This window comes from Oncorhynchus gorbuscha, linkage group LG26, assembly GCF_021184085.1.
Source record: "Oncorhynchus gorbuscha isolate QuinsamMale2020 ecotype Even-year linkage group LG26, OgorEven_v1.0, whole genome shotgun sequence".
NCBI lineage: Eukaryota > Metazoa > Chordata > Actinopteri > Salmoniformes > Salmonidae > Oncorhynchus > Oncorhynchus gorbuscha.
The window spans coordinates 13,187,056-13,199,425 of record NC_060198.1 but is presented as its reverse complement, the minus strand read 5'-3'; the positions used below and the strand labels follow the sequence as shown (position 1 = coordinate 13,199,425).

The window sequence follows — 12,370 nt, the reverse complement described above, 5'->3', positions numbered from 1 at the left end:
GATTTGGGATCAGGTCTTAACCTGCACTGTGAAATGGAGATCCCTTTACTAGTGTAGGCCTCCTTCCATTAGCCGACGGTCTTGTTCATAGGCAGATTTGATGTCGTTTTCTGACTCTGTCTTCATCTTTGAATATTTCTCTTGTTGTCCAAGGTATTAGTTTTCTTCACTTCTTGTTTTGAATGCAAACTGGTATGTTGTATGAGGGTATATTTGTTTTGACACTTATTTTATCAGGTAAGTTGACTGAGAACCCATTCTGATTTACAGCAATGGCCTGGGGAATAGTTACAGGGTAGAGGAGGCGGGATGAATGAGCCAATTGGAAGCTGGGGATCATTAGGTGACCATGATGGTATGAGGGCTAGATTGGGAATTTAGCCAGGACACCGGGGTTAACAACCCTACTCTTACGATAAGTGCCAATGGGATTTTTAGTGACCACAGAGAGTCAGGACACCCGTTTTAGCATCCCTCCGAAAGATGGCACCCTACACAGGGCAGCCCTGGGATCTTTTTCTTTTTTGAGACCAGAGGAAAGAGTGCCTCCTACTGTCCCTCCAACACCACTTCCAGCAGCATCTGGTCTCCCATCCAGGGACCAACCTTGCTTAGCTTCAGAGACAAGCCCGCATTGGGATGCAGGGTAGTATTGTGTTCCTCTTGTGGTGATGACATAACGGTATTGTAATGGCAGTGTTTGTCTTGTCCTTACTCAATACTAAGGCCAGACAGATATAATTCCTTTAAGCTTTATAAATTCCCTCGGGGGAAAAATAAAGCTTTGATAAGTTATTCTTTGCTCATGGATATTGTTCTCTTCTAAACCCACAGATCAGAGACTGGACCTGAACAAGCTGGGCCCCAATGACAATGACACAGTGAGAGGCCAGATCGTTGGTTAGTAGATCTGTGCAGTGCTGTGGACCGCACACAAGTACACGCACAAACACACACACACAGCTCCGCACGCCCACAGAAGCAAGCACGCACACACACAAAAACACACTTTGGTCCGAGTTTGCAGACGTGTGGTTCTGTCTGACACAACCGCAGGTCTGGTGGATGTTTTGTCACCATCATCGGACTGTCTGAAAGGAAAGCCATGTCTGTCTGAGTAGCTCGTCGTCTTGTTTCTAAGTAAAACCACCTTTGACCTCATAGGTTTCCACAGAGTTTGTTTGCACAACACAGACTGGGCTCTCTGGATCCGGTGTCTCAGTACTCTGGGTTTACCTCACCACCCACTGCTTGTAGTGTTGGAGATCTTTTCCAGACTGTGACTTGACCAGGAAGAACTCTTTTGAGTCCCAGTTCAACTAGGGTCGATAGTTTCCCTTGGTCAGGTCACGGTTAGGATAATCTCATTCTCATGGCCTTATACCGCATTGCATGATATTGGTCTATCTAACTGCTGCTGTTGTCTCCAGTGAGTCTACAGTCCAGAGACCGTATCGGCACAGGAGGCCCCGTGGTGGACTGCAGCCGTCTGTTTGATAATGATTTACCTGACGGGTAAGGCCTCCGGATGTTTCTCTTGACTAAAGCTACATTATGTTCCAGTTTGCCGTGTATCCAATGAGAGAGGCTCTGCGTGGCCAATCCAGCGTCTGCATCGAACGTACAGCATTTTAAGTCAGGGCATTCATACTTATGTCATTTCGTGTAGCAGAGCTGTTGAGCAGTACTGTTGTCAACGAAGTGGGTTTGTGTTTAGACAGGACATCCCGCCCCCACCCATCCATCAAACAGTCATGTCAAAGTTATATGGAACGCTCTGCGTTGTTAGAAAATTTGAGGGGCTCGATTTGGATTCTGCAAGCCTCCGGAGGCTCTGTAATTGCATCACACCCTTCATGCAGAGCCTCCGGACCGCATTGCCGGATCAAGCATAAATCAGCTATTAGATCGTTTTCTTATGTAGAGAGTTATTTTTGTATTGTATAAGGTTTAGCTTGAAGGTTGATCTGAATCTGGTTGGAATAGGGGCATATTGAATCTGGTTGGATAAAAAAAAACATTCTAATGCATATGGAAATACTTGTTCCTTGGTCTGTTGCTCACTGTGTCTGTCTTCCTGTGTGTGCGTCTGTCCTTCTGTATCAGCTGGGAGGAGCGGAGAACAGCCTCTGGTCGGATCCAGTACCTTAACCACATCACACGCACCACGCAATGGGAGAGGCCCACCCGGTACGTCAACACACACACACACCTTTGCGCCAGATAGAAGCTTCCCTTGGAAGCTACTGACTCTGGAGGGCTGCCAACATCCAGCAGACTGTTTGTTCACACACTGAGTACCAAAGATCAGATCCATAATCTGTAATTTACGGAAACAGTCCAGACATTCTTATACAACACATCATCAACCTCCCTCTTCACCTCTGGCCTGTTTATTAGTATGTCTTCCTTACGTTGCCCTTTAAAAGGGAAACAGTTGCTTATATGCCACAACTACAACCTCCCCATGCAAATCAAGCTTGTCTAGTAGTATATTGTGCCTTGCCGTCCATGCACTATTGGAAAAGGGAAACAAACCAGTTACCGGGCAGCCTAATGAGTGAGTTCCTATCAATTTCCTGAAAGGCTCAGTCCCATAAATGGGGCCAACCAGGTTTGGCCTGGCCCACCTTTTCTCCTGGAACAACTGTCGCCTTCCTTACATGGTCCCCGTATCAGTGGAGCCGATAAAGGAAGTAAGCAAACAAATAAATGACCCCTCTGGAGCTGGCCTTCCTATTTTTCTTTAAGCTGGCTGGGGAGTAGTGTGCTGTGGGATTGGGTTAGGGGAGAGGAGGTGGGTGAGGCAGGGGTTAAGGCGGGGGGGGGGTTTGTCCAATGAGATAACCAAGGCATCCGTGGCCCTGGAAGGACAGACAAAGTGGTCTGGGGCAGTGGACGGGGGGACGACGGGGACGGGGCTCGCTCTCTCTCGTCTCCCTCTCGTCTCCTCTCCTTTTCTTCCTCCCTTTGACCAGTCATCTTATCAGTTGCTTTCCTGCCACTCTCATGGACTAGACTGCCACTAAGACACACACAGGCAGGGGGACATACCCAGTCTGACACCATCACACACACACACACACACACAAACCAATACCCCGTCAAATGTGCACACTTTCTTAGATATTGTCTCAACCTTTGTCTCCCCCCCTTTCCATTCCAGGCCGGCGTCTGAGTACTCCAGCCCCTCTGGGCGGCCCCTCAGCTGCGTGGTGGATGAGAACACTCCGGTCATGACACCCAACGGGGCGGCCATCGGTGTGCTGCCCAGCAGTGGCAGTGACGCGCGGGTCCAGGAGAGACGTGTCCGCTCCCAGAGACACAGGAACTACATGAGCAGGACCCACCTCCACACCCCGCCGGACCTGCCCGAGGGATACGGTGAGGCGCACAACATCAACAAAACCGACATACCGGGCATACAAACATATACACTAACACACACACACAGTCACATAACTAATGTATACACACTCATTTTCCACACTGCTTGACCTGCCTGAGGGAATATGGTGGTCAGGTGATGTGGTTACAGAAGCACACACACAAGCCTACAAAGCCGCATGACCTACCAAAGGGATATGGAGAGGACAGGGGTGCAGTCAGATACACAACACCCTCTGCCTGATCGACCTCATTATCAGAGAGAGAGAGACACTCGCTCACTCAGCTAGCATGATGTGCCAAAGGCTTCTGTAAACACACCTCAGCTGACCTGACTCAGAGATAGTCACACACAAGTACGCACACATGAACACACACTCTGTAATTATCAGTGAAAGGAATGAATGGAGCTTGCAGTATCCATGTAGCAGGGTAATACCAGGGTATACATGGCTTTGTTATCAGCCTTTGATAGGGTAGTACAACAATCTCCCTGCTACTACAACCACAGCCTTTACCCTCTGTGTCTCTCTAGATCCCTCTGTCCCTCCTTACTTTTCTCAGCTCCCTCCCTCCCTCTCTCGGCTTCCCTCTTCCCACAGCACCACATCATAACAGCTGCAGTCAGCGCAGGCTGTGTTTTCAAGGCCCCTCTTCTCTCCTCGCCCCTCTTCTCCTCACTTCCCCATGTTTGCCAACACTTCCCAGCGCTCAAGTGTTCTCGCAGTGCCGAGTGATATTTCCACAAAGGAGAGACTGAGAGAGGAAGGTTGTGGGGGGGTGAGAGAAGGAGAGAGTGTGCCCAAGAGGAGGAGAGCAAGAGTGCTTGAGGGGAAGGGAGAGGGAACTTTTCCCTAATTTGGAGGACAGGAAAGGGTACATTCGAGGGGAACTGGTTTTCATTTGTGTGTTTCTGATCAACCACCAAGTCTGCCCTTCTCGACGCGTCAGATATTATTATTATTGTTCCCTCTGTACAGCCTCTGTCTTGTATACATTATACATGCAGATGGAATGTATTTCATACATTATGCAATAAGATTTAAGTACTACAGGCTGGTGGTTGCTAGGCTGTTGCTATGGAGTGCAGCTATTTCGAGCACCCCCGTGCACACAGTGTTGGACCAGTTTTGACTTTTACAGCCGGAGACCAACACACAGTTAATTTATGTACACTGCTCAAAAAAATTAAGGGAACACTTAAACAACACAATGTAACTCCAAGTCAATCAAACTGTCCACTTAGGAAGCAACACTGATTGACAATAAATTTCACATGCTGTTGTGTAAATGGAATAGACAACAGATGGAAATTATAGGCAATTAGCAAGACACCCCCAATAAAGGAGTGGTTCTGCAGTTGGTGACCACTTCTCAGTTCCTATGCTTCCTAGCTGATGTTTTGGTCACTTTTGAATGCTGTCGGTGCTTTCACTCTAGTGGTAGCATGAGACGGAGTCTACAACCCACACAAGTGGCTCAGGTAGTGCAGCTCATCCAGGATGGGACATCAATGCGAGCTGTGGCAAAAAGGTTTGCTGTGTCTGTCAGTGTAGTGTCCAGAGCATGGAGGCGCTACCAGGAGACAGGCCAGTACATCAGGAGACGTGGAGGAGGCCGTAGGAGGGCAACAACCCAGCAGCAGGACCGCTACCTTCGCCTTTGTGCAAGGAGGAGCAGGAGGAGCACTGCCAGAGCGATGCAAAATGACCTCCAGCAGGCCACAAATGTGCATGTGTCTGCTCAAACGGTCAGAAACAGACTCCATGAGGGTGTAATGAGGGCCCAACATCCACAGGGGGGGGTTGTGCTTACAGCCCAACACCGTTCAGGATGTTTGGCATTTGCCAGAGAACACCAAGATTGGCAAATTCGCCACTGGCGCCCTGTGCTCTTCACAGATGAAAGCAGGTTCACACTGAGCACATGTGACAGATGTGACAGAGTCTGGAGACGCCGTGGAGAACGTTCTGCTGCCTGCAACATCCAGCATGACCGGTTTGGCGGTGGGTCATTCATGGTGTGTGGTGGCATTTCTTTGGGGGGCCGCACAGCCCTCCATTTGCTCGCCAGAGGTAGCATGACTGCCATTAGGTACCGAGATGAGATCCTCAGACCCCTTGTGAGACCATATACTGGTGCGGTTGGCCCTGGGTTCCTCCTAATGCAAGACAATGCTAGACCTCATGTGGCTGGAGTGTGTCAGCAGTTCCTGCAAGAGTTGAGTGTCAACAGTCGAATGTGTATTGCACCATTGTTGATATGCTGCAGCAATACACTGGTTCACAGCGCCGGGGCCACCAGCCACCACAATCTCCCTGGTCTGTGAAAGTTCCCCATCCTCTATTTCTACCTCCTGTTTTCATATACAACTTGTCTCTTCATATGCAAGTTCATAAATGATGAGGATACCAAACATTCGTTGTGGCATGGACTCGACAAGGTGTCGAAAGCATTCCACAGGGAATGCTGGCCCATGTTGACTCCAATGCTTCCCACAGTTGTGTCAAGTTGTCTGGATGTCTTTATGGTGGTGGACCCTTCTTGACACACGCGGGAAACTGTTGAGTGTGAAAAACTAGCTTGCGTTGAAGCTCTTTGACACGAACCGGTGTGCCTGCTACCGTACACCGTTTCAAAGAGTTACACAAGTCAGAAATGGAGATAAAATGAATCCCTTACCTTTGATCTTCATATGGTTGCACTCAGAAGACATTCATTTACTCAATAAATGTTTATTTTGTTCAATAGTCTTTTTACATCCAAAAACCTCTGTTTTGTTCACATGTTTTCTTCAGTAGTCCACAGGCTCAAACGCAGTCAAAACAGGCAGACAAAAAATCCTAATTGTATCCGTAAAATTCATAGAAACATGTCAAACGATGTTTATATTCAATCCTCAGGTTGTTTTTAGCCTAAATAATCGATAATATTTAAACCGGACAATAACGGCGTCAATATACAAGGTAAACAAGAAAGGTGCGCTCTCGGGATTGAGCATGAAAAAGCTCTGACACGGCAGGGTCCACTCATTCAGAATGCTCTTACTCCCTAATTTTTCAGAATCCTTCTGGGCCCGAGTAGCAGGCAGTTGAATTTGGGCATGCTTTTCATCCAAAATTCCGAATGCTGCCCCCTACCCTAGAGAAGTTAACTGACTTGCCTAGTTAAATAAAGGTGTAAAAAAAAAAATAATTAGGGTCAAATCGGTGTCCAAAAATACCGATTTCCGTTTGTTATGAAATCGGCTCTAATTAACCGGCCATTCCGATTAATCGGTCGACCTCTAGTGGTGATCCATGCCCCTGAAAATGCCCAGTGTTCTTGGCAGAGGTGACTCGCTTAAGGCCAGAGGGAGTGAGAGGTGCGTGGTTGTGTGGTGTCAGAAGGAAATGAGGGTTAATGGGGGTGAAAGAGGGACTACATGTGCATGGACCAGGTGTCCCTGTCATCGTCAGTGCGCACATACCGGGTGGTTACACCTACACTAATGTCCTGTCCATATTTTTTAGAACATAAACACTCATTTGTGTGTAGTTTTAAGTTGAAAGAATTGAAGAACAAAAGGGTGTGCCATTTTTAGGATCCCCTCAGCTTGTCTCACAGTGTTGTCTTTCTGTGTTCCCCCCCCCCCACAGAGCAGAGAACCACACAGCAGGGCCAGGTGTACTTCCTCCACACCCAGACGGGCGTCAGCACATGGCACGACCCCCGAGTGCCCAGGTACACACTGCTATGAAACACACACACTCACCTCTGTCCGTGTCTCTAATATATAATAATAATAATATATGCCATTTAGCAGACGCTTTTATCCAAAGCGACTTACAGTCATGTGTGCATACATTCTACGTATGGGTGGTCCCGGGGATCGAACCCACTACCCTGGCGTTACAAGCGCCATGCTCTACCAACTGAGCTGTCTGTCCGTGTCTCTGTCTGTCCGTGTCTCTGTCTGTCCGTGTCTCTGTCTGTCCGTGTCTCTGTCTGTCCGTGTCTGTGTCTGCTTTTCTCTGCCTGTCTCTACCTGTCCGTGTCTGCTTTTCTCTGCCTGTCTCTGCCTGTCCGTGTCTGCTTTTCTCTGCCTGTCTCTGTCTGTCCGTGTCTCTGTCTGTCCGTGTCTCTGTCTGTCCGTGTCTCTGTCTGTCCGTGTCTCTGTCTGTCTGTGTCTGTGTCTGCTTTTCTCTGCCTGTCTGTCTGCTTTTCTCTGCCTGTCTCTGTCTGTCCGTGTCTGCTTTTCTCTGCCTGTCCGTGTCTGCTTTTCTCTGCCTGTCCGTGTCTGCTTTTCTCTGCCTGTCCGTGTCTGCTTTTCTCTGCCTGTCTGTGTCTGCTTTTCTCTGCCTGTCTGTGTCTGCTTTTCTCTGCCTGTCTGTGTCTGCTTTTCTCTGCCTGTCTGCGTCTGCTTTTCTCTGCCTGTCTCTGTCTGTCTCTGTCTGTGTGTCTCTTTAATTCAATTTGTTTTATTGACATGAGGTAACAATGTATGTTTGCCAAAGCTTACTTTGGAGATTTACAATATTGACATAATTAACATAATAATAATCTATATTGTCAACAGAACAGTAATAACAATGACGAAGGGTCAAAATAACCATACATATAACAATAACAATCTGTCACTCTCTCTCTCTCTCTCTCTCTCTCTCTCTCTCTCTCTCTCTCCTTCATACAGACTAGAAACTGACAATTTAGCTTTCGCTGTTAGACTTTTTTTAGTCTGTCTTCTGGGTCGTGTTCATTAAGGCATTCTTTGGAAAACGTTTAAAAATGTCTCTTAAGTCCAGGTAGACCTCCCTATTTCAGTCTTTTTTTCTTCTGATGCCTAATGAATACAACCCTGGTTGTGTGCCCTGACCTTTCCTCACCTTCCTTAACTGTTTCCCAAAAGGTTCAATCGAACACTCCACTGTACTTTTTGTTCAGTGATACGCTAATATACACACACACACACACACACACACACCGATTTATCCCAAATAATGAACATATCGAAGTCTTCAGAGATTCAATGTCCTTAAGATTCAACCTTGAATCATGGTCATTTGGCCCAGAACGAGTTAAACACCTATTATGTCACGAAACAGCTTAGCCAGGCATGTGCAGACTGTTTTAACGACGAGTCCTCAGTGGACAGTTAAAACATCCCACTTCAGGGTTTTACGTTTCAACAGAAAAGAATGTTAGGTTCACGGGGGAGTAGAGACCGATAGGGAATTTTTTGAAATTATTCAAAGTGTTTTCTCAGATGTTTTGCGATCGATCCGACTCTGCCGAGTTGAATTTAGGCACGCCTCTGGGATGTCCTTTTTTATACTTGGAGAAAATATTTTTGTATACTTAGGAAGACCAATTTGCACTCAATAATCCTACCTAACTGGTAGAATAAAGACATCGAACAGTAGTGACAGTGTTTACAAGTCGTACTATAAAAGCCTGGTTTTACACTATAAAAGATCATATACTCTCATTCACCAAGATGATTAATACTCAATCAAGTATAATGATGATAATAGTAGTAAATACTGCAGTGTTATACTCATTGTATTTATACCCTTGTTGTTTTAGCACCCTAGGTTGAGTGAGTGATGGAGTTGACGTGGTTATGGTTTAGTTGTGTTCACGGACTCCTGTGGTCCTATTTTCCTGCCCAGGGATCTGAGCAACGTCAACTGTGAGGAGCTGGGTCCTCTGCCGCCGGGCTGGGAGATCCGCAACACGGCAACGGGGCGCGTCTACTTTGTGGACCACAACAACCGAACCACGCAGTTCACCGACCCGCGCCTCTCCGCCAACCTCCACCTGGTCCTCAAGTGAGTGCAAACGCAGTCACCGTTCAGGCTGTGACCTTCGACTCGAGCTGGGGCCTTCACTGTTACGGTCTACTCAGGGGTCATGCCTTTTGTTTTAGCTGAAAACACTGGGTTTGCCTATTTTCTAGATCACAGTGAAATATCATGGTAGCAAAAATGCCGAGGAAGCATTCTACCTGCTGCTAGTGAATCCATCTGCTGTGTGATGGCGTCAGATCTTTATGTCCTATTTTATATCACTGTTGGTTTGTTGCTCTCTCTCTCCCTCTCCCTCTGTTCCTCCCTAGTCCAAACCCCCCTGGTCCAAACAGCCCTGGTCCAAACGGTCCTAGTCCAAACGGTTCCCGCGTGGCCATGGAGAGCCAGAACACTAACCTCAGGTAACCCTTCACTCACTCACTCACTCACTCACTCACTCACTCACTCACACACACACACACACACACACACACACACACACACACACACACACACACACACACACACACACACACACACACACACACACACACACACACACACACACACCACACTTCAGGGGGTGACAAACAACAATACTGATTCACACCACTCAACCACACGTGTGTGTGTGTGTGCAAACTCGGCAACCTTTCACCACACGTATCACAACAGCAGCGTAAGACACAGACTGGAAGAAAATGCTGACAACGTGTGACCCTACCGGTGGGCCGTCTGTGTGTGTAGCTTCGCCACTGTTGATTTTCACATATGCAATTCAGGTTCACTAAACATGCACACACACTCCTGGCAGTCTGTCTGTGCGCAAACAGTTTGTCAGTGAGCTGCCTCAGCTGAACCTCAGGTAGTGGCATGCCTTGAAAGGCCTCTGGGCTGGATCTGGGGTTAGGGCTGGATCCGTCCCACTACTGAGGAAACACTGTAATGTGGATCAGATGCTGCTAGGCTAGACCTCTCTCTCTGCAGTAAGCCAGCAGGTGTGTGTGTGTGGTGTGTGCATGCCAGTATCCCCCCTCCTGAGCAGCTGTTCAAACACCAGCCGTGTACCGTGCACCCCAGTGGAACAGTCCAGTTACCATGCGCTATTACCCACATTGCTTTGCACACAGTCAGGTGGACACGGCAGGAGCAGGTGGAGGGGCAGTAGCTAAACCCAGTTGGGAACGAGGTAAATCTCAGCTATGGTATAGGGAGCTTGAATTTCTTGTCTTACACCAAGAATGTGTCATTTTTTTTCTTCTTTTAATAAGAAAAGGTATTTTTGTATGAATTCTCGGGTGAAACCTTGCAATAACAGCGCCTGGCACGAGACGCGTGTTTGTGAAATCAACATCTGGTCATTCGGCACGAATCATATCCGTATGTGTCAAAATGGCCCCCCCGGTAGTGGAGCTAGCTTAGTGAGTTTACGCTGATGCACAACACTGTCTTATTCCCTTTTGAGGGCAATATTTGCAGCACTCTGACAGAAGCTGCTTTTGGACACTTGGAATGTGGGGTTTTTTCACGGATGAGGGAAAAGTAAAGAAATGCAAACCAAAGCAATAAACTCCCACACACTGTTGACTTGCATAAAATACACTTGGTGGCAGCAGTCAGATCCAATAGTGTCTTATTTAATTGTCTATGTATTTGCCTTTGTTGTACCTCGAAGGGTGTTATGCCACTAGTCACTACCCTATCGCATTCTAGTGCTTTAGTGCTGTTTAGTATTTTTACAAAATACTTTTAGAGCTGTCTGTGCTGAGCACAGGTGTGTGTGTGTGTGTGTGTGTGTGTGTGTGTGTGTGTGTGTGTGTGTGTGTGTGTGTGTGTGTGTGTGTGTGTGTGTGTGTGTGTGTGTGTGTGTGTGTGTGTGTGTGTGTTACTAGTTAGTCAGGAGCCAATCGTCTCTCCCTGGAATTTAAACCCCAGACTCCAGTTAAACAAGGCTGTGTGCAACATTTGTGTCACCCTCTCAGTTCACACTAGTTACCCCTCTGTCAGGAAGGCCATTTAATCAGCACACTTCTATGAAGGCAACAATTAAACCCCTCCCTCAGTCAGCAACTTCTATGAAGGCAACATTTCTTTCACCCTCTCAGTCAGCACACTTTTATGAAGGCAACATTTCTTCACCCCTCTGTCAGCACACTTCTATAAAGGCAACATTTATTCCACCCCTCTGTCAGAACACTTCTATGAAGGCAACATTTCTTCCACCCCCCCCCATTCAGCACACTTCTATGAAGGCAACATTTCTTCCACCCCTCTGTCAGCACACTTCTATGAAGGCAACATTTATTCCACCCCTCTGTCAGCACACTTCTATGAAGGCAACATTTATTCCACCCCCCTCAGTCAGCACACTTCTATGAAGGCAACATTTCTTCCACCCCCTCAGTCAGCACACTTCTATGAAGGCAACATTTCTTCACACTTCCCCTCAGTCAGCACACTTCTATGAAGGCAACATTTCTTCCACATCCCCTCAGTCGGCACACTTCTATGAAGGCAACATTTATTCCACATCCCCTCAGTCAGCACACTTCTATGAAGGCAACATTTCTTCCACATCCCCTCAGTCAGCACACTTCTATGAAGGCAACATTTATTCCACCCCTCAGTCAGCACACTTCTATGAAGGCAACATTTCTTCCACATCCCCTCAGTCAGCACACTTCTATGAAGGCAACATTTATTCCACCCCTCAGTCAGCACACTTCTATGAAGGCAACATTTATTCCACCCCTCAGTCAGCACACTTCTATGAAGGCAACATTTCTTCCACCCTCCTGTCAGCACACTTCTATGAAGGCAACATTTCTTCCACCCCCCCTCAGTCAGCACACTTCTATGAAGGCAACATTTCTTCCACCCCCCCTCAGTCGGCACACTTCTATGAAGGCAACATTTCTTCCACATCCCCTCAGTCAGCACACTTTTATGAAGGCAACATTTATTCCACATCCACTCAGTCAGCACACTTCTATGAAGGCAACATTTATTCCACATCCCCTCAGTCAGCACACTTCTATGAAGGCAACATTTCTTCCACATCCCCTCAGTCAGCACACTTCTATGAAGGCAACATTTATTCCACCCCTCAGTCAGCACACTTCTATGAAGGCAACATTTCTTCCACATCCCCTCAGTCAGCACACTTCTATGAAGGCAACATTTATTCCACATCCCCTCAGTCAGCACACTTCTAT

At 47.3% G+C, this 12,370-nt stretch overlaps 1 protein-coding gene across 3 annotated transcripts in view; it reads left to right on the top strand.

Annotated features, from left to right (window-relative positions):
- Positions 1-12,370, top strand: part of LOC124015318 (E3 ubiquitin-protein ligase SMURF2-like) — a 69,765-nt gene that overhangs the window by 39,881 nt on the left and 17,514 nt on the right. For all 3 annotated transcript variants that reach the window (XM_046330483.1, XM_046330482.1, XM_046330480.1), the window contains exons 5-11: positions 835-900; positions 1,431-1,515; positions 2,107-2,190; positions 3,167-3,384; positions 7,026-7,110; positions 9,039-9,197; positions 9,485-9,577. In XM_046330483.1, coding sequence (XP_046186439.1) covers positions 835-900; positions 1,431-1,515; positions 2,107-2,190; positions 3,167-3,384; positions 7,026-7,110; positions 9,039-9,197; positions 9,485-9,577 — 790 coding nt within the window. The remainder of the gene's footprint in view (positions 1-834; positions 901-1,430; positions 1,516-2,106; positions 2,191-3,166; positions 3,385-7,025; positions 7,111-9,038; positions 9,198-9,484; positions 9,578-12,370) is intronic.